At 47.2% G+C, this 22,646-nt stretch overlaps 1 protein-coding gene across 1 annotated transcript in view; it reads right to left on the reverse strand.

Moving 5' to 3' along the window:
- Positions 1-10,667: 10,667 nt before the first annotated feature.
- Positions 10,668-22,646, reverse strand: part of LOC126095396 (myogenesis-regulating glycosidase-like) — a 39,038-nt gene continuing 27,059 nt past the window's right edge. The window contains exon 4 of the mRNA XM_049910197.1: positions 10,668-10,889. Within this exon, the coding sequence (XP_049766154.1) occupies positions 10,690-10,889 (200 nt within the window). The 3' untranslated portion in view covers positions 10,668-10,689. The remainder of the gene's footprint in view (positions 10,890-22,646) is intronic.

Here is a 22,646-nt window from a genome sequence, read left to right on the forward strand (position 1 = left end):
CGCAGCGACGCACGGATGCACGCCAAGACCGTAGGATCCTACGCAGTTCCGTAGGGGACCGCACCGCCACTTCCCAGCAAATTAGGGACACTGTTGCTCCTGGGGTATCAGCGAGGACCATTCGCAACCGTCTCCATGAAGCTGGGCTACGGTCCCGCACACCGTTAGGCCGTCTTCCGCTCACGCCCCAACATCGTGCAGCCCGCCTCCAGTGGTGTCGCGACAGGCGTGAATGGAGGGACGATGGAGACGTGTCGTCTTCAGCGATGAGAGTCGCTTCTGTCTTGGTGCCAATGATGGTCGTATGCGTGTTTGGCGCCGTGCAGGTGAGCGCCACAATCAGGACTGCATACGACCGAGGCACACAGGGCCAACACCCGGCATCATGGTGTGGGGAGCGATCTCCTACACTGGCCGTACACCACTGGTGATCGTCGAGGGGACACTGAATAGTGCACGGTACATCCAAACCGTCATCGAACCCATCGTTCTACCATTCCTAGACCGGCAAGGGAACTTGCTGTTCCAACAGGACAATGCACGTCCGCATGTATCCCGTGCCGCCCAACGTGCTCTAGAAGGTGTAAGTCAACTACCCTGGCCAGCAAGATCTCCGGATCTGTCCCCCATTGAGCATGTTTGGGACTGGATGAAGCGTCGTCTCACGCGGTCTGCACGTCCAGCACGAACGCTGGTCCAACTGAGGCGCCAGGTGGAAATGGCATGGCAAGCCGTTCCACAGGACTACATCCAGCATCTCTACGATCGTCTCCATGGGAGAATAGCAGCCTGCATTGCTGCGAAAGGTGGATATACACTGTACTAGTGCCGACATTGTGCATGCTCTGTTGCCTGTGTCTATGTGCCTGTGGTTCTGTCAGTGTGATCATGTGATGTATCTGACCCCAGGAATGTGTCAATAAAGTTTCCCCTTCCTGGGACAATGAATTCAAGGTGTTCTTATTTCAATTTCCAGGAGTGTATTTGCTCCCCAAGACAGGATGAAACCACGGAAGGTCAGTCTGAAATTTTCCTTAGTGGGATTGGGAACAGAATGCGTTTTTTCAGATACAGTCAAAGATGCCATAGCAAAGGACGAAATTGCTAAAGTCACTCAAGAAAACCAAATACAATGGAGGAATATTAGTAGCATCACAGTGGGAAAAAACCTCTAACAACGCAGTCCAAGAATTCACTAGAACGTTATACAGGGGTTATTGAAGCGAATTTTAGGTGGCACAATATTGCTCGTCGATAATGAAGGCCGGAAAATGCACGGTACAACGATACAGCACCACGAGTATTGCGCAGGAACGACATTCTTCAGGATATACAACAGAAAGAAGTGATTCTCACTCTATATTTAGGCACTGACTATGACAGAATTATAGAAAGTGAAAATGAATAATCGCTCGCACGTATTGAAAACATACCAACATAAATTCTTTTTGGTATTTTTATTTTGTTATTTACCTGTTTTTTGGCTTGTTATATTAATGCCAATTAATCAGACATAAAATCTTGTTTTATAACGAGAAGGTACTATGCCGTGAGTATCATGTGTGTTGCACCAAAAAGATTTTCAGTATAAAGCAAAGAAAACGTTTTTGTACTTGTACCTGTTTTACTCTGAAAAGTTTTAAGATTCAAGTAGTATAAGTACTTTTAATATATTATTTAAAAAATGCAGAAGTACTACAGTCTCGAAACATACCTACAACCTTATACGGACCGCGCAGTGGTTAGCACACTGGACTTGCATTCGGGAGGACGACGGTTCAATCCCGCGTCCGGCCATCCTGATTTAGGTTTTTCGTGATTTCCCTAAATCGCTCCAGGCAAATTCCGGGATGGTTTCTTTGAAAGGGCACGGCCGACTTCCTTCCCCGTCCTTCCCTAACCCGATGAGACCGATGACCTCGCTGTCTGGTCTCCTTCCCCAAACAAACCAACCCCCCCCCCCCCCCTTATATGGACTAACTGGTCGTTAGAAGAAATTATCTGATGTTTTGATAGCAACTCACATACTTTATGAAGAGCCATTTAACTCTGGCAGTCATTTACTCAGTTTGCTCCAGCGAGCACTTGCACCTCTTGTACCATCAGCCCCTAAAATGAATAGGTAAAGGAAAATAAAGACAGAATGTTTACAGACGACCAAGCGGAACGGAATAACAGATGCTCTCTGAGACCACAAACGACATGTGTTACTTAAATTCAAGTGCATATTCATCATCTGAACAGATTAACCCATTTGTAAAGCTATCAGAAATTTGAAGCTCTTTTACACGTGGGAGGTCGTTTCTTTAAAGACTATGCGTTTAGTGGTTTAAAACGAAGACACCGCGTGCTCTGAGACCGGTCAGACTTCTGTCTGACCCGCACTACCACAAGTGCCCCAAAGCAGGTTTCGTTAAACCTTATCAGACTAAACCTCCAAAGATACCGTGTTTGTAGTCGCCCCTGATTACTGAATCATCTTTGCAGTAACGCTACGACAACTGTATCGCGAAATAATGAAAATACAGAAAACGAAAAATTGAGCGCTGGAAGTGGCGAGTTTCAGGTAACTTTCAAATTTATAATCGGCGCTGGTGGCACTAGGGGCCATAGTACACCCAAATTAAAGGATATGTATATTACACAAAAAATTAAAAATATAGAATGTGTTAGCAGATGTAGAATGGAATATCTCATTTATATTTCTAAAATATGGTGGAATCTGTATATTTAAATAAAATTACCAGATTTAATATACGTAAAATATCAGCTCGTTTCATGGATAATAAAAAAATGTAATATATGGTACAAGTTAAATGTTAGAAGTACAAAATTAATTCAAAATGTGCCTTTAGGCTCTACCTGTACAGTTGGATCACAAATGCATTACATGAAAAACAGCAGATTGGCCAAAACGCAGAAACTTTTTTCAACATACAAACACATTCGTAAACAAAATAACAACACAGCATATGGTGAGCATGTAAGTGCACGGCATCCTACACGATTTAAAAATTGCATATCGAGAACAAAAATATGCTCTACTCACTGCACTGGAAGAAATTGAAATGTTTGCCAACCAAAGAAGTAACCATGTGAACTGCCTAAACAAACGATGCAAGTTCTGGCACAACACCCATTTTGACACACGATTAGGTACACGATAGCTCACAGTGACAGTGACCAAGAAAATTTTTATAGGAATCTGAGGGATAGCTTACGTCAACCCCAGTGGCTATTGACTAAATTGCCCTGGGCGCTCCCTGGTTCTAGATCGATAGTTCGCCATTCACCCACCTCTGGCTGGCTCACATGGCTCTGAGCACTCTGGGACTTATCATTTGAGGTCATCAGTCTCCTAGAACTTAGAACTACTTAAACCTAACTAACCTAAGGACATCACACACATCCATGCCCGAGGTAGGATTCGAACCTGCGACCGTAGCAGTCGCGCGGTTCCAGACTGAAGCGCCTAGAACCACTCGGCCACACCGGCCGGCCCCACATTTGGTCCTGCGTAGATTGGAAAGGGAATTCTCCTACACTTAATAGACACTATCTGCTGCGTATGTGTAGTTTGTTTCTACATTCAAGACTTCTTCTGTCTTCGTGTGTGTTCCTCATCATCCTGCTCATCTTCCCCTGTGGATCGACGTCAATGTCGTCGCAGTCCTCTCATCGCCTCCAGTGCACTCATCTCACTTCCTCTGCTGCAGTCATTCTTGACGACTTCGCCTCCGCCTCCGTCGCCAGCTCCGCTGCCACCATCTGTTGTCGTCAACACGACATCATCCTGGACGTCGCTGTTGTCATACCCCGCGACCTCAGCAAAACCTCGTCGCCGGTAATCATCGCTTACTAACCGTTCCTTGGCCCCCGACCACGCTGTGGACATCACTACACTTCCCTCATGTATACTATCCCATCCCATGCACCCACTGTCACTATATGGAGCACTTACCTCCAGTCCACATCCCTGTGTCCGCTCTCCCCTTCCTACATTACCGTTCCCATTAGCAAATACTCCCTTCGGCTACTCTGCCCTTCCCATGACCTCTACCCCACATTCTACCACTTCCTTTACATAGCAGCTCTCACTTCCATCTTGCTCTACACCAACCACTTCCCCTTCTCCACCAATAGCAAGGATAACGTCTCCTTGTGCTATTGTAGCACCGCCAAAATCCACAATACCTGTCATCTGGTCGACAAGTTGCCACGCCAACTCGAGCCAAGTGGAATATTCCACCCTCTCCATTTCCCCAATACCCACGACATCTGACTATCTCAAAGGAACCACAGAAGTGTCCCAACACGTACACCAACACCAGCACTGTTTCCAAGAGTACTGAAATAAACCCAGATCCCACTGAACACATGGATACCATTCCACACCCCCGTGCCCCCCCCCCCCCCCCAACCTTCTTCCCCAGCTGTTCACATCTTCATCCTACCTCGCCCTGGTTTCTTAGTGCCAAGTCCATCATTCTGGAAATCGAGAAGTACATGCCACGCATTAAAGACTATTTTCTTATTAAATGCCTGAACTCCAGTTTCCATATAGACCTCCGCCTCAAAATCCCATGAAACATCTTCAGCTCTCATGCCTCCCTCCCCCCTCCCCCTTCAACACCATTATGGAAACATACAACCACTGCTTCTATAAAAGACATCGTATTTACGGCAGTGATTGCACTTTCTTTATTTCACGATTGCAATTTTGGCCTTAGGCCATTATCAAGTGAAGATGTTATGGTTATTAGGACATGTCAACCTAAAATGACCTGACACATTTTTTAGGTTGACATAGCCTAATAGCCATAACATCTTCACTTGATAATGGCAATCGTGAAATAAAGAAAGTGTTACAGTCACTGGCGTGAATATGATGTCTTTTATAAAGTTCTACATGACTGTGAATCCCAGGTATAAAAAGTTAAAAAAAAAACTACCGCTTCCTTGCTGTCCCCCACGCTCACTTTGGTGATACTTAAGTTTGGCCCTATGACCACAGCAGAGGTGTTGGTCTGCAAATTCAATTCCCATCCTGCCGAAGAATTCCACACAGCATTCCACATCTACATCAGCTACAACGATCTATGCTCCATCTTTCACTTGTGTGTTTTCACCAAGTTTGCTCCCACCATCGATCACCTCCTGACAAAGGAAGCCTCAATTTACAGTAGCTGCCACAAAGCCAAACCCTCAAAATTCACAGTCCACAAGTTCTACCAGTTCCAAACATGCTTTCTTTGTAATGACCGTCTCATTTTCAACTGCAAAAATTCATTCAACTGTCATTACTGTAAAGCCTCAAAATTCTTCAGTGTCCAAATCACAGCTCTCCTCCCACGTGAAACACCTGCAATGATACCCATCAAACGCAAAGCCAAGCCTCTAAATCAGAATTAACCATGCCTGCCTGCCTATTGATAACGGTATCCACCCCATCAACTCCCTTCAACAACCTGCCACTGCTAAATATATCATTTGGTTCTACATCATTATGCTCCAAACTATCCACCACTTCCAACGACTACTTACCATAAAACAAATTTCCCTTGCCACTTGCTTCGTATTCCACCTCACTACCCAAGCTGCCTACTCCCAAATCCAAGATCACTTCGTACTCACTTATCTTGGCACCCTAGTTTAAACACTCTCCACCTCTTTATCCATAAAACCTGCTCATTAGCCTCTCATCATGGCGCGGCAGCAATGCACCATCATGTACCACAACACCTGCTCCCTACCCACCATCAATCCCCTTTTAAGGGAAGTTGGAACGCCCTATGCCGACAATGTTAAATTTAGTGACTTGGCTTCCCTGTATTTCAGGAACCACTGTAGCTATTGACATGAAACTTTTACAGGACATTAAACTGTATGTTCTGAGTCTACTAAAGTACAATAATTGAATTTCAGCCAATGCTTTATGAAATACGATTTTTTAACTACACAGTTAAAATTTTGTGTGCTTTTTTGTACATTATCCTAAATAATTTTAATTATACATAACACTATGTTCTTCTTTCAGTTCAGTAGTCTCAGGATATGTATGTTATTACTCACTGAAAACTTGAACACTCTACTCGAAGTGGTTTCTGAGATTTAAGGAAAAATGTAACAGAAAATGTAGATCTTTAGGAACGGCTTCTGAAGTCTCAGAAGACTGTAACTCAGTACATGCTTCATTTTTTAGTTTTAGTCACTCAGAAGCACCCTCCACCATACTGTATAACATCCTTTTGATCTATTTCCAAGTTTTTTCTTCTTTCTGCACTCCTTAGTGGCCAACTGTGCTGCGCACCCTGCTTTATCAGTGCGAACCTTGTCCATCCATTCAAGTTCTATGATGTAGTTTGCTCCAGGATTAATTCCCATATGCAGTAGCACTTTCACCTTACAAACGTTGCCATCATTAAAAGCAATAACACCATCACTGACCGCCCACTTTAGTGTTTTCATTCCAACAAAAACATTTTTTGGTAAGCGAGTCCATATAAGTTTACTGAACGACTCACGGGAATTTTGAGTCTGACCATGCAGACACTTCTTCAATAATTCAGGATTTTGCCAGGTCTCTGTAAATAAGTTTTATAATATCCGTGACTGCTGCTGGGATGGAATTTTTATGGCTATATGAACTGAGTACTGGGCAATGTGGTAATTGCACCATGATTAGGTCCATGAGGGCAAAGGTGGTGTATTGGTTTGCCATGTTGACAGTCTGTGGAAGAAGGTAGCCCATACTACCTGCTTCATTTTCAACAAATCCACAGTATTATTTCTAATGGGCATCTCATAATACTGCTGTAGTTCATCAATCATTTTGTCTGTCAACCTGCCTTTCATGGTTTTACCACAAAAAAGTTTCTTATCTCTCAAACTTTGTTTCAACTTCTTCAACCTGGTGCCCATCCTATTCTGGACATGACCAACACATTCCAGATCTGTGATAATCTTCTCACCATAAGGCTGAGCGCATACAACACTGCTATATAGTTTTGAGTCTCCATCACCTAAGAACTTAGTGTAACACACTCCCCTTTTGTTCACAGATCGCCTAAAAATTTCAATAGTTGCAGAGGCCTCCATACCACCACTTGTTCCTTCATAATTTGTGTCACAGATATGCCCTTATTCATTCTCTGATTTACACTTATATCAATGTTTGGTTAAAATCTGGAAATCTATTACTTTTCCAGTATCCACACTGGTCACTGTAGCAAGAGAATTCTTAGAACTGTAGCCGTGCTTCTGCCAAGTGTCATCAAAAGTTACTGGTATGTCAATCATACCATCGTTTATTTCAGCAGCTTCGTTTGCAGCAGCGTTCATTGACTCACATGACACAGATTCCACAGCAGCTCCAATAAATCTTGCATACTTGTCGATTTTACAAGGTGGGCGTGGCATACTCACCACAGCACACATTGTTTCTGCTGCAGTGTGTCCTTTGCCAGTAGCTCTCAATCCACAAAACCACCTAACATTTACTTCTAAATAATTATCTTTACACTTATCATAATTCCAAAATGAATGAGTATATTTACAACTGGCACAATTAATGATATGTTTCCTGGAGTCCATTTGATACCTCACTGTCTTCATGTAAACTAACTGGCTCTCCACATATTTTATAACACACACATTCATCTAACACCCTTGTTAGTATGTGTAAATCTAGAAGTAATAACCTAACCCACCATTTACATCACTTTAGTTTGGAGAAAACTGTGTATCACGACGTTTTATTTTAATCGAATGGGTGTTTCTCTAGATACTGACGAGTTTGCCTGTATTTCATTGTCTTTAACTTTACATGCCTCATGTTGAACACAATGTTTCCCTTTATTGGAAAAATCATGAAACCCACGTTTCTTAAAAACATTTCGTTTTGGCGTCATAATTTACTTTTTGAGATATTTACCGATCGATTCGTCACTTTTCCTCGGAAAAACGTTAGCACTTCGACATACAATGCGTGTTTATACTATGAAATGATTCGATACTGTTTTTGACTGTGCTACCAATATAAACACGTAATTTGACTTTTATAACACAGCAATCCACAGCCTTCTATGTAAAAACTTACCGATTTTATTAGAGCTTGAAGTAATGTAGGTAAAAATTTTAACATTTTCAACCAGTGTAGATTATATTTTAAAAAATACTGTAAGTTTATAAGTGATATATATATCATTTTATTCGGAAAATTGCAAATTTTATAATGAGATGAAAACCCGAAAATGTGAGAATTTTCTTTCTGTCCAAATCCTCTTAAGGCATACCGTACCCCAATACAATGTCTATACCTTCATCATTAACAAAACGTTCCTCCAACCCTAATGTACCATCCGAAACTCTCCCTATATCCTCCATCATACAGATAATCTACATTCCCTAGCCGGAGGTGGAGTTGGAAATGGTCATCACAAGTGCATCCCTGTACAGCCACAACTCCTATACAGTGCTCCAACTGAACACCTTATCCTTACCCGTTTCTTGGGAAATTTGAATTGGACTACCTTCATCACTATATACATCCCAACTAATCGCCCAATCCCATGTGACACGCCTTTTCCACAGTAGATCCCAGCAGAAGTCCAATGGTAGCATCAGTTTACACATTCTCTCCCAGGCAGCATTGTCCCCATCCCACAGCACACCATCCTGAATGTCACATCATTCTAGATGTCATCTTAGCATCTCCCAATCTCCTTGGATGGCTCACTGCAGAAATACTTAAACCAATCGGAAGTGACCACCTATGTGTTCTCCTTACTATCTCTTACACACTACCTCATTCCCATGCCCCCTATCCTAATTTCCATCCAAAATTTGTAAAAATAATAAGTTGTGCTACAAAAACATTATTGCAGCAAGTTGCTCGACATGTGCTAGTGTGAGATACAGTGTTATTAATAATGCAATCAAGGACCATATCTTTTAATTTTTGTTAGTGAGCTGAAATAATGAATAAACTTTTATCCTGTTGCACCCCAGAAAGAATTCGGCGTGGAAGCTTAAATTTTTTAATGTTTTACCCAGCGAGGTCAGGACCAATGAGGCCAGCTCAGGGCCAGTCAACACGGTGTACTGCCGATGTAGCAGAAGACACATCGCCATGGGAGCACTGCGACATAAGCACCAAACGAGAAAAGCAGAAGAGCAAACAATGCAATACAACATATCAGTTCGCTCATGCCTCCAAAGTCACCACACCACAGGTGTGGGCACAGCTCTTTCAATAACAAGGCTTTCAGAGCTCTAAGTCACATTCAATCATGCCACCATTTTGTCACCAGATCCAGAGAGAGTGATGGTCTATTGAGCTTCACTGAAACGCCAACAAGCCAATCGATGATGGTCTGCCTGATATGTGCCACTTCAGTGCTGAGACGCAGTCAACAGTTGCAAACAACCACTGTGGACTGCCATTGAAGCTTATTGGGACATCGCAATTAAGGTGAAGACTGGTGTGCTGCCACCCCTCCTCCCACTGAGGGCTATTCGTGGATGACCTTTGAGCTGTCATCTGCACACCATCTAAGCGTGACACGTTCCCACAAACCCCCCTGGCTACAGTCTTGATCAAACCATGGTGGGTGACCAACACCTAATCTTAACCAACATCCTGAACTAGACAGTCGGCTGTTCTCACCTAAGCGTAGGATATACTGCCTACAAGACAGCCGACGTTAAAGGCCGCACTGTGCCGCAGAACCAGAGCAGGCACGACATACTGACCTGCTGCTCTGACGTCAGGACGTCAGGACTCACTGGCAAGGTGCGTCAGCGCATCTTCACAGCATGCGCTGAGGCCCCTGGAACATGCACAGATCCAGCTTACTCCTCCGTATACTCATCCTGACGAATAAACATTATCACAAATACTACTGTGTCTCTAAAGCCTCTGAGAATTACACCGGTCCACCCTCCTGCAATCCGTGCTCGGCCTTCTGCACCCAAAGCGACCACAGCTCCCTGAGTCGAATCAGTTCTAACACGTGCAACACCACAGGATCATAACAACCACACCATAACACAGCAGCAGATCGGTCAGACGCATTCTGTTAAAGGACGACATAATACGTGCTCTTTGCTGGTTGGCGGTCGTAAGCGCAGCTCCCCAGTGGTGCACCTCCGTCGTCTGGTTACCTGGAAAATTTTGGTCAACTCGACATCCTCTGTCCTGCTCTTGTCTTAGTGTCAGCTTATTTTTGCGCACCCTGTATACTGTGTAATAGCTCCCCCAGTGAATGACTCACCTTGCAGTGGAGTTCGCATTATTGTGAAACTTTCTGATAGATTTAGACGATACGCCGAGTCTGGGGTCAAACGAGGAGCTCAACCCACTGTGGACACTGCTCTTACACACTGAATTACGATTTCGACTAACAGACTGTCTTCACAGCTTGTTTTCTGGCAGTCATCCGTTTGAAACGTCTGCAATGTACGAGTATGATACACAGAAACTGGATACTACAATTGAGTCTAAGATAGTACCTAAAAATACTTACGGAACCATTTCTCTCTCCTTGTGATAGGTATCCTCTGAACCTCGTACTAAAAGATTCCAGATGTGAAAAATAAATGTTTCGGGGGAATTACTGATTTTTGTAGACTTTTTGACGTATTATATTTAATAGTGACTACTCAGTACACATTTATTTTGCGCGAGTTCTACGAAGAGTCAACCCTGGTGAAGTAGGGCAGGGTGTCCAGTGGCGCCGGGTAGTCGTAGAGCCAGGTGGGACCCTGTATGACGGGGTGCTCCGGGTCCGCTTCGTCCCTCCAGCTGCCCCTGGGCAGGTAGATGTCGCGGCTGACAGCGCCCTCCCTCAGCACTGGTGCCACCAGAGTATCCTCACCCAGCAGGTACTCTGCACACACACCAAGCACCCAAGTCACTTTCGAAAAATGGCTCTGATCACTATGTGACTTAACTTCTGAGGTCATTAGTCCCCTAGAACTTAGAACTACTTAAACCTAAGTAACCTAAGGACATCACACACATCCATGCCCGAGGCAGGATTCGAACCTGCGAACGTAACGGTCGCGCGGTTCCAGACTGTAGCGCCTAGAACCGCTAGGCCAACCAGGCCGGCAAGTCACTTTCGTCCAAAATATTATAACTAGTATACTACGGTATTTGTCTGAAGAGTATAGCCTCATTGAATTTTTTTTACATGACATCGTGTTCGCCATCCACTGTACTATTTATTACAATTTCAACGACTGCAATGTCAGCCTTGAGTCGTTTTCAGTTGTTACCTGCAAATCACTAAATACACTACAGTCAGATATTCTACTGACAAAATGCGTAGGCGTTTCACACTACGTCCTTGAGAAGTATGGACTGAGAGTTAAGAAAAATTTCTGACATGCCGAAGAAAACAGTTGTTGTCAGCATTAATGGAATGGGTAAAATGGATGTGAGCGTCCATGGCTTGTGGCAGAACTATTCATCTTGGTGCATGAGCGAAATATACTCAGATTTCATGAAAAATTTAATAATTTCAATTCCAAAGAAGGCAGATGCTGACAAGTGTGAATATTATCAAACCATCAGTTTAATAAGTCATTCTTCGAATACAGGCACGACTTATGTACAGAGGAATGTAATAGATGTAAAATCCGAAATCAGGAAAGATCGCCTTGGGTTCTGGAGAAATGTGGAAATACGGGAGGCCATACTGACCCAAAGATTTATCTTATACTCTTTCTGTTCTTGAGAGTCAGTTGCCGCTTTTCGAGTCATACAGATATCTTGTCTGGATCAGTTTGTAAATACACTCCTGGAAATGGAAAAAAGAACACATTGACACCGGTGTGTCAGACCCACCATACTTGCTCCGGACACTGCGAGAGGGCTGTACAAGCAATGATCACACGCACGGCACAGCGAACACACCAGGAGACGCGGTGTTGGCCGTCGAATGGCGCTAGCTGCGCAGCATTTGTGCACCGCCGCCGTCAGTGTCAGCCAGTTTGCCGTGGCATACGGAGCTCCATCGCAGTCTTTAACACTGGTAGCATGCCGCGACAGCGTGGACGTGAACCGCATGTGCACTTGACGGACTTTGAGCGAGGGCGTATAGTGGGCATGCGGGAGGCCGGGTGGACGTACCGCCGAATTGCTCAACACGTGGGGCGTGAGGTCTCCACAGTACATCGATGTTCTCGCCAGTGGTCGGCGGAAGGTGCACGTGCCCGTCGACCTGGGACCGGCCGCAGCGACGCACGGATGCACGCCAAGACCGTAGGATCCTACGCAGTGCCGTAGGGGACCGCACCGCCACTTCCCAGCAAATTAGGGACACTGTTGCTCCTGGGGTATCGGCGAGGACCATTCGCAACCGTCTCCATGAAGCTGGGCTACGGTCCCGCACACCGTTAGGCCGTCTTCCGCTCACGCCCCAACATCGTGCAGCCCGCCTCCAGTGGTGTCGCGACAGGCGTGAATGGAGGGACGAATGGAGACGTGTCGTCTTCAGCGATGAGAGTCGCTTCTGCCTTGGTGCCAATGATGGTCGTATGCGTGTTTGGCGCCGTGCAGGTGAGCGCCACAATCAGGACTGCATACGACCGAGGCACACAGGGCCAACACCCGGCATCATGGTGTGGGGAGCGATCTCCTACACTGGCCGTACACCACTGGTGATCGTCGAGGGGACACTGAATATTGCACGGTACATCCAAACCGTCATCGAACCCATCGTTCTACCATTCCTAGACCGGCAAGGGAACTTGCTGTTCCAACAGGACAATGCACGTCCGCATGTATCCCGTGCCACCCAACGTGCTCTAGAAGGTGTAAGTCAACTACCCTGGCCAGCAAGATCTCCGGATCTGTCCCCCATTGAGCATGTTTGGGACTGGATGAAGCGTCGTCTCACGCGGTCTGCACGTCCAGCACGAACGCTGGTCCAACTGAGGCGCCAGGTGGAAATGGCATGGCAAGCCGTTCCACAGGACTACATCCAGCATCTCTACAATCGTCTCCATGGGAGAATAACAGCCTGCATTGCTGCGAAAGGTGGATATACAGTGTACTAGTGCCGACATTGTGCATGCTCTGTTGCCTGTGTCTATGTGCCTGTGGTTCTGTCAGTGTGATCATGTGATGTATCTGACCCCAGGAATATGTCAATAAAGTTTCCCCTTCCTGGGACAATGAATTCACGGTGTTCTTATTTCAATTTCCAGGAGTGTACTATTGATCTTGTAATGAGATTTATTAGACGGAAAACGAGAGCATCATCAAGGTATGAATACAGTAAGCAGATTGAAATGGATGTAGGTTGCAAGGAGGTGAAGGGGCTTGTAAGGGATTCAGTAACATGGAGAGCCGAAACAAACCAATCTGAGGAGTGAGGATCGCTACACCAACACATTTCTCGAACAGACATGTATATTTGTTATTTTAGTTAGAAAATAATTAAGTATTTATACCAAAGTTGCAATTAATTTCTGCTTTTATTTTCGTACGAGTTATAACTTTCCAACAAATTTCTGAATGAAATACCTAAGTAAGACAACTATTGTATGCGTTATTTACCTAATCTGGGAAACCTATAAAATCTGGATGCTTCAAGACTCATCTATCGAAGGTTGTCAGTGTTAATGGTGGGTCTTGGTGTTGATTTTAATATTGTGCTTTAATCTACAGCCATTCTCTCTAGGTTAACGCACCTCTCCTGTATAGTCACTGTCATTCAGAACTCTCGCGTTTTTGGTAATTAGCCACTGATAGGTTTGGACGTTCACAGGTCTACGATATCTCTGGCGCCTTAAACGCCACTACTGCAATGTCGACAGTTATCACCGTCACTCAGTGAAGTGTGTCGGTGAAAATTGGTATACAATAAAAGTTATTTCATGCGGCATTGTAGGTCTTTACACGTTTTGAAATTAAATAGTTATTATCTTTTAGAATGAACAGATGCAACTGAAAATGAACTTTCCTCACAACATGCTTATGGCGACATCTGAGTGATGAGGTCAATGTTGTGCAGTGTGCGAAATAGTATTTTCAGTCTTCTAGATGTGATGGGACGATGGAAATTAATAAATTAATAAAAGTTCTTCAGACATAACTTCTGCCTAAGAAAGACAGTCGCTGATTATAAAATTGAAACTCGCTGAAGAGATGGTCACATGTCGATGTAATGTATGCGTACACACCCACAGTGGGTTTTTGTAGATGATTAGAGTTGCAATTATCTGTGATAGGTAGAATGGCCACCGGAGGGCATCAGTGTCTTTCGTGTTTAGTGCCGCTACCGTGTGTGGTAGGGTATACACAGTAATGGCGTGAACAGCGCCCGATGTTGAGTGGTCAGTGCGAAGGAGAATGAGATGCCATCTACTCGTGAGGCAGAGTTATGAGGACCTCACAGAATTCGAAATAGGCATCATCGTGGATCTCTGTTTGGCAAGCTGGTAGAATCATGCAGTATCCAGCTTTGCAGGGCAATTGGATGTGACAATGGCCTGGTGTTGGAGTTCATAGGAACGTGACGGCAAGCATACTCCTCATCACGGTTCCGGTTCCGTCTGACCACCACAAGGGAGAATCACCAAGCACATCGAAACCGCGTATCATAAGAGCCTACCATCTGAGGATACGTACAGGACCCCATGTAACATTCTGTGTTATCGCACACCTTTTGTTGGAGACTAGCAGCTGCCAGACTAAGGAATTACCGACCCATGCGTAGGTTTCCATAACACCACAACACTGAACGGCTGACCTAGGGGTGGTGCTGTGACTGGTAGGCATGAACTGCTGGTGAACGGCGTCGAGTTGCGTTCAGCGATACATTGTGGCTCTGAAAAAAACCACCATGGATGACCATCGACGGCGAGCATGGCGGGGAAGTGGTACCATTTTGCAGTATTTTGGGGAGGTACAGTGGAGTTGCGGCCACATGTAGTAAGCGTTGCTTCACGCAGTGGAGAATGGCAAAACAGAGGCAGCCGGCAACCGAGGCGTTGCGAAATAAGCGCGACACAGATAGCCTTGCTGATAGAAGCAGTCGACCAATCGGCTGACGCAAGGATGCACGCAGACCGATCACCGAGCGAAGCCTGGAGAGTGCTGAGTAAGGGGAAGTGAGACCAGCACGCTAAGCTGCACTGCAATATACTGCAGGAGTAATAACAAAAAGCTATCACCGAAGGTAAAATTGTCCTCCTGCCAGATATAAATAGTGGAGCGCAGGCAACAACAGACAGAAGCCATTAGGAAGGAGTTCGGAACTGAGGACGGATGTGGTCCATGTCCGAATGTTTAATCTTCGTAGGTGACGATTCCGGAAGTCTGTACTAGCTCGCAGGAGTCATCCGTTCGCCGCCAAATGTCAACTTCAGCTCTGGAGGTCGGCCCGAGGTCGGTCGGCACCATGGCTGACTAACTACAGCGAGAACTTCCAGCAGGACCGGCCGCAGCGCGGTCTTGGTCACAGGTGCCGCCGGGGACTGACGCCCGGACTTCACGGCAACCTGGATAAAGGGCGCGTGGTCCGTCCATGACGGGACCTCACGGACATCGCGACTGACGGCTTCCCAGCCGCCGATGCAGCAGGCGTCGGCAGCTGACCTCACGGCGACGCGGCTGCCGAGCGGCGACGAGTTCATCTCAACCACAGGGCACCCTGACTTCAGCGGAGCACTGGTGGCCTGAGGCTCCGAGTGCGGTCAGTGGCGAGTGTTGGGCGCATTGTCGTATAATCTACACAGCAGCAGCCAGGCGCAGGGATCCGCAGGGTTGGGCAGCGACGACGAGGGAGAAATTGTAACGAAAGTTCAATAAATAACTGTAAAACTCCACGCCGTCTCAGTCTTTGGCGCAGACACTGTGTCTGATGCTAACAAGTGGTGCAGAAGTCGTAACAAGTAGCAAACAGCAATAACAGTGGTGTTAGCTCTTTCCGATAGGAAGGTATCAGGTATATGGCAAATAATGATTAAGATAAATACGATGGCACAACGGTAAGTCGCTTACATCCTGCGTCCTCATGTGTTAACTCTCATGTGATTGTATTCTGTGCCATTTTTATAGTAGGGCGTTGTTGGTCCACACATACAATGTCTCTCTATGAACTGTCTGCACGATGCTGAAGTACTCCCGTGGCCAAGAAGATATGCAGATTTGTCCCCAACGGAACGTGTGTGCGACCAGCTCGCACATCACTCAATCCTATGCCAGTGTCCAGATTATCAAGGACCAATTATACACTACTGGCCATTAAAATTGCTACACCAAGAACAAATGCAGATGATAAACGGGTATTCATTGGACAAATATATTATACTAGAACTGACATATGATTACATTTTCACACAATTTGGGTGCATAGATCCTGAGAAATCAGTACCCAGAACAACCACCTCTGGCCGTAATAACGGCCTTCATACGCCTGGGCATCGAGGCGAACAGAGCTTGGATGGCGTGTACAGGTACATTGCCCATGCAGCTTCAACACAATACCACAGTTCATCAAGAGTAGTGACTGGCGTATTGTGACGAGCCAGTTGCTCGCCCTCCATTGACCAGACGTTTTCAGTTGGTGAGAGATCTCTAGAATGTGCTGGCCAGGGCAGCAGTCGAACATTTTCTGTATCCAGACAGGCCAGTACAGGACCTGCAACATGCGGTCGTGCATTATCATCCTGAAATGTAGGGTTTCGCAGGGATCGAATGAAGGATAGAGTCACGGGTCGTAACACATCTGAAATACAACGTCCACTATTCAAAGTGCCGTCAGTGCGAACAAGAAGTGACCGAGACGTGTAACCAATGGCACCCCATACCATGACGCCGGGTGATACGCCAGTATGGCGATGACGAATACACGCTTCCAATTTGCGTTCACCGCGATGTCGCCAAACACGGATGTGACCATCATGACGCTGTAAACAGAACCTGGATTCATCGGAAAAAATGACGTTTTGCCATTCGTGCACCCAGCTTCGTCGTTAAGTACACCATCGCAGGCGCTCCTGTCTATGATGCAGCGTCAAGGGTAACCGCAGCCATGGTCTGCGAGCTGATAGTCCATGCTGCTGCAAACGTCGTCGAACTGTTTGTGCAGATGGTTGTTGTCCTGCAAACGTTATTATCTGTTGATTCAGGGATCGAGACGTGGCTGCACGATCCGTTACAGCCTTGCGGATAAGATGCCTGTCATCTCGACTGCTAGTGAAACGAGGCCGTTGAGATCCAGCATGGCGTTCCGTATTATCCTCCTGAACCCACCGATTCCATATTCTGCTAACAGTCGTTGGATCTCGACCAACGCGAGCAGCAATGTCGCGATACGATAAACCGCAATCGCGATAGGCTACAATGCGACCGTTATCAAAGTCGGAATCGTGATGGTACGCATTTCTCCTCCTTACACGAGGCATCACAACAACGTTTCACCAGGCAACGCCGGTCAACTGCTTTTTTTGTGTATGAGAAGTCGGTTGGTAACTTTCCTCATGTCAGCACGTTGTAGGTGTCGGCACCGGCGCCAACCTTGTGTGAATGCTCTGAAAAGCTAATGATTTGCATATCACAACATATTCTTCCTGTCTGTTAAATTTCCCGTCTGTAGCACGTAATCTTCGTGGTGTAGCAATTTTAATGGCCAGTAGTGTAGCAGTTGTGGGCCGTCTTGCCCTGGGAGAAGATTCGACAGCTTCATAGCGTTCTCCTCCATTGGATCAGCACATGCATCCAGATCAGAGGGGATGTAATCTCAAACTGGTAAGTACGCCCCCTACTGCCACGTTCTGTGTGAATTTCACTCGATTTTTTTTAATCGCCGAAATAACATCACATATCCTCTCAGTCCGTGAATCTTCATTGTGTTTGCTCCTCCTCTTCTAAATGCTGCAAGTTTTTTGTCAAGTAGCACATCGCACTATCTGAAGCGGCAGCAGGAATTTTGGGCTAGCATCATGACTGGGTTTTCTGTTCGCTATGAGCAATCATCTCACTATCCTGCTCTTCAGTCACACCTGCTCTCCTGATTATAGTTTAAATGCAGTCGAAGTACCCTTTCGCCGCGCGGGATTGGCCGAGCGGTCTTGGGCGCTGCAGTCATCGACTGTGCGGCTGGTCCCGGCCGAGGTTCGAGTCCTCCCTTGGGCATGGGTGTGTGTGTTTGTCCTTAGGATAATTTAGGTTAAGTAGTGTATAAGCTTAGGGCCTGATGACCTTAGCAGTTAAGTCCCATAAGATTTCACACACATTTGTACATTTTTTTGTCCCCATTCACAGGGTGCACCTGGGCGTTACCTAAAAATTTTCAGAGGTTTCACAGAGACAATTTCTGAGCATTTTAGTCTAAGAAAGGCGTTGTCTCTGGGCGCTCGTTACAGACTAATGATGTAGTTATGATTTATTCAGTTTGTTATACCAATTACCTTTGTTTCCGTGTAAATGCTATCACAGTGAAAACGCCTGTTATATGCAGTCACCGAAACGCATTACATCAAACACAGAGTAAAGCAACAACCCTCAGATGCAAAAATGACCTGACGTTAGGGTGGTCAGAGCGGGAACAGTTCGGCATTTCATCGTCGCGCCGCCCTTCCATTGCGTTCAGTGACCTCTTACACGTGGAGCACATCTGCCAACTCTCTATAAGTAAAACTACCCATACTACTGAATCTTACTGTTAACGTACTATTATCACTGGATCACTGGCGGAAAAAAAGCCGAGACAGAACCGAGCAGTACTGAACATAAGCCTGAGAACAGAGACTGAAGTGGGTGCTACTACTGTTCTTAACAGCGGGGACCTCGAGTGAATGGAACAAGTTTTTACGCAAACAAGCTACACAGCCATGTCGTCGACATCTTCACTGTTGTGCAGGAAAGTAGAAACTATTTTTTCTTATTTTTGCTAAAACTGTATTCTCATTATATACTAAGATGGTATCTGTTCTTTCGGACATGTCCAAAAGAACAGATACCATCGGTGATCATGCAGCTCGTTAGACTGAAATTACAATGAAATGAACACCCTTAGCTGCTTACAGATGAAAATTTGTGCCTCGACCGGGACTCGAACCGGGGATCTCCTTCTTACATGGCAGACGCTCTATCCATCTGAGCCACCGAGGACACTGAACATAGCGCGACTGCAGGGATTTATCTCTGGCACGCCTCCCGCGAAACCCACATTCTCAACGTATTGTCCCGCACTACATTAGTATACACATAGTTAAGGCTCACCGGCCACTTGACCATCTTCTTCTTCTGTGCGAATGCACAAACAGTGCCCGAACTGTTACGGGAATCGGCAACGCGCCGCGAGTAATGAGTATAATGAGCGGGGGCACTATGAATGTAGTGCGGGACAATACGTTGAGAATGTGGGTTTCGCGGGAGACGCGCCAGAGATAAATCCCTGCAGTCGCGCTATCCTCTGTGTCCTCGGTGCGGCAGGCGGCAGAGAGCGGCCTGAGCTGGCGAGGCGAGCGCATCGCTGCCGTTGCGCGCTTAGCCTACTCAGCCGTTGAGAGCTCGCGAAGAGGTTTTCTGTGCTGTAGGCGCCGCGGAGAGCAGATTGTCGTGCGTTGTTCTTACAACGCGTGCAAATTGTCGTGTTCCGCGCCTCGCAGCATGGGAAAGAAGGGTGCGCAGAGGAAACCTGCCGCTACGAAGGGTCCTTCGGTTGTGCAACTCACCGAGTCTGCCGACCATGCGAGGAACTCCCGTGAAGACGAGTCGCGGCCTGCTCCCCCTTTGTACGTCAAGTGCAAAGGCGCGTGGACAGCGCTGTTCGACACCATCACGAATTGCGCTCGGAACGAGGTGGTCTACGAGTCTGTCGATACAGACTCGCTGATCTGCGTTCGAGCTGCAAACGTGGCCGACCACAGGGCGATCAAGGTCGCAGTGGCCGACCACGTCGTCGACGCACCGCCGGCGCGTGATAAGGCACCTTCCGTCGGAAGGATGAAGACGACCGAGGCACTCCTCAGGGGGTTGCCTTGGTGCTGTGACGAGGCAGCGGTCCGGGAAGGGCTGCTGCGAGCCGGGTTTGGTTGTGCAGCCGCAAGGCTGCACAACCGGACCAACAGGAAGAGGGCGCCGCTCTATGCCGTGACTGTGCAAACGGTCGACGGCGGGAGCGACATCTTCGACTTGCGGAAGTTGCTGGGCTTCCCTGTGACGACAGAGACTCTCCCAACCGCCATGGACCCTCTGCCCCAGTGCTTCAGGTGCCAGGGCGAGGGCCATGTAGCGAAGTATTGCCGCAACGCGGCGCGGTGCGTCAAGTGCTCAGGCGAGCACGACAGCCGCGTCTGCGACCGCGGCAGCAACGCTCTGCCGACTTGTGTCCGGTGTGGCGGCCCGCACGTCGCCAGCTGGCGCGGTTGTGCGGCTTTCTCAAGCCGCACCCAAACCGGGGGCGGCGAAGCGGCCGCGGCCGCACCGACGCAGCAGCAGAAGAGAAGACGACGTCGGAAACGGCGTAGGGCGCAGCGCAGCCCGGCGCAGCTGAGGGACGGCGCAGTAGCAGATCCACCTGCCAGGGGCAGGGACGGCCGCTCGGAAACGGGCAGCCAGGACGCAGCTCGCCCTCCCGTGAAGAAGTGTGACCTCGAACTCGGCGCCGCCGTGAAGGAGGCCACAGCAGCCCTCAAAGCCGTCATGGCGGCGGAGAGGGCTGCCTTCGCAGCCGCCGTGGCTGCAGAGAAGGTGGAGGCCTTGAGGCAACTGCGAGCAGTCTTCGCCCAAGGCCTCAGCGCAGTCGTACCTGCGAACACTCCTGCGACCTCGCAGAAGGACGTTCGCGCGCCTATCCCAGCGGTTGTCCCAGCAGCACCGCAGGTGAGAGGCGCAAAGAAGACAACCGCCGCCCCAGCGGAACCGGTGGCGACGCCGACCGCTACGGCAGCGACCATCATCGCGACAGCAAGAGCGAACGGCGCACCTTTCTCCGACGCTGGAGCGGCGCAGCTCACTGAGACAGCGGCGCGTCTTGACGCTGTAGTGCAGAAGGGCTGCGCCGTGCAGTAGAGGAGAACGCTGAACGGTAGCCGATCGCCGCCGTTCTGCACCAGCCTGATGAAGCTGCACCAAGTCACTGACGACAAGGCGCAGCAGAGGGCCTAACAGCAACGCATGCGTTGCCGCGCCGAACTTTTATGTTACAGGGAGGAAGCCACTGCGGCCGGCCCAGGAGACTACAAGCGAGCCCAGCCGCAGCAACCGGACTGACCCAGCTAACGACCACGCAGTACATAGGTAACGTTGCACGATACCTCACGCTAACCTTCCCTCACCTTGCATGCTCTGTCGCAGCTAGCAAGCCGCTACTGCCCTTACTACCCGTCCTACTGTCGCAGAGGTTTTTTTCCCTTGGCGCTGGCCTTGGCACTTTTTTTCCTCTGCCCTTACAACCGCTACCCTTCAATCGTTTTCGACCACTTCTATCTCCTGATGGACCATGTTAATGAGTAGTCTTACCCAGACGCATGGATAACATCACAGCCTGCATCCTGTGACGCCTGATTCAAATACTAACATGCTTACGGAGGTGACAGTAGAACTTTTGGTTTGGTCACCACGTTGGTGCGGGCGTGGAGGGGCCCCATCCTCCTTTGCTGTGTCCTCGGTGGCTCAGATGGATAGAGCGTCTGCCATGTAAGAAGGAGATCCCGGGTTGAAGTCCCGGTCGGGGCAAACATTTTCATCTGTCCCCGTTGACGTATGTTAACGCCTGTAAGCAGCTAAGGGTGTTCATTTCATTGTAATTGTATACTCATTATTGTGGTTTCGGCCGCCATCCTGTCGACCGCACTTTCAAACACGCGCGCCTCCAATTACACCGCCGTGTTTTATACAGTCGCCGCCGCGGCACGAGGTCGCTGCCACGAAGGATTACTCTGCTGCCAATGAGATGCAAACATCACATGCAGCAATTCAAGTCATCCTTGGCCTGCCTAGTGTCAAAGTCACGCCTATCGGGGTTAGCTCAGCGAGCAAGGGTGCACAGTAGGTTTATACAATCACTGACGCACCTGTGACGCTGCAGGCAGTAAAGGGTTTTGGTCATGAGTAGCCATTAGAACTAAGTAGAGTACCAATAGAATAGAAATTGCCCATTGTTAAACTGTACTGTAGGTCACTTGTATTACCTGTAGTTAGTTGCTAACAATAATGACATTGTAACATCCTAGGAGCAACTAATCTTGTATGGTGGTGGGTTGCATATGTATATTAGAAAGATGAATAAGGAATTTAATATATATATATATATATATATATATATATATATATATATTAAATTCCTTATTCGTCGTCTTTATATATATATATATATATATATATATATATATATATATATATATATATATATATATATATATATATCCCCTCTCGGGAGCTCCAGAGGCGGGTGTACTTAATTTCGAACATTCATGCACTGAGCCCATTTTGTGCCAGCTGAATAACATTTACAGACTTTCATAGTGGCCAGGGCACGACGTCTTCTGAAGAGACATTGTGTTGAAGAGTGACAGATTTATAAACCTTTGGTATCTGTATATATTTCTACATTCAAATCTACTGTTAGCAACTGACGCAAGTAATACCGCAACAAAGTTGTGTATTATTTTTACCATTTGAT

The sequence above is a fragment of the Schistocerca cancellata genome, chromosome 8 (genome assembly GCF_023864275.1).
Source record: "Schistocerca cancellata isolate TAMUIC-IGC-003103 chromosome 8, iqSchCanc2.1, whole genome shotgun sequence".
NCBI classification, from domain to species: Eukaryota; Metazoa; Arthropoda; class Insecta; order Orthoptera; family Acrididae; genus Schistocerca; species Schistocerca cancellata.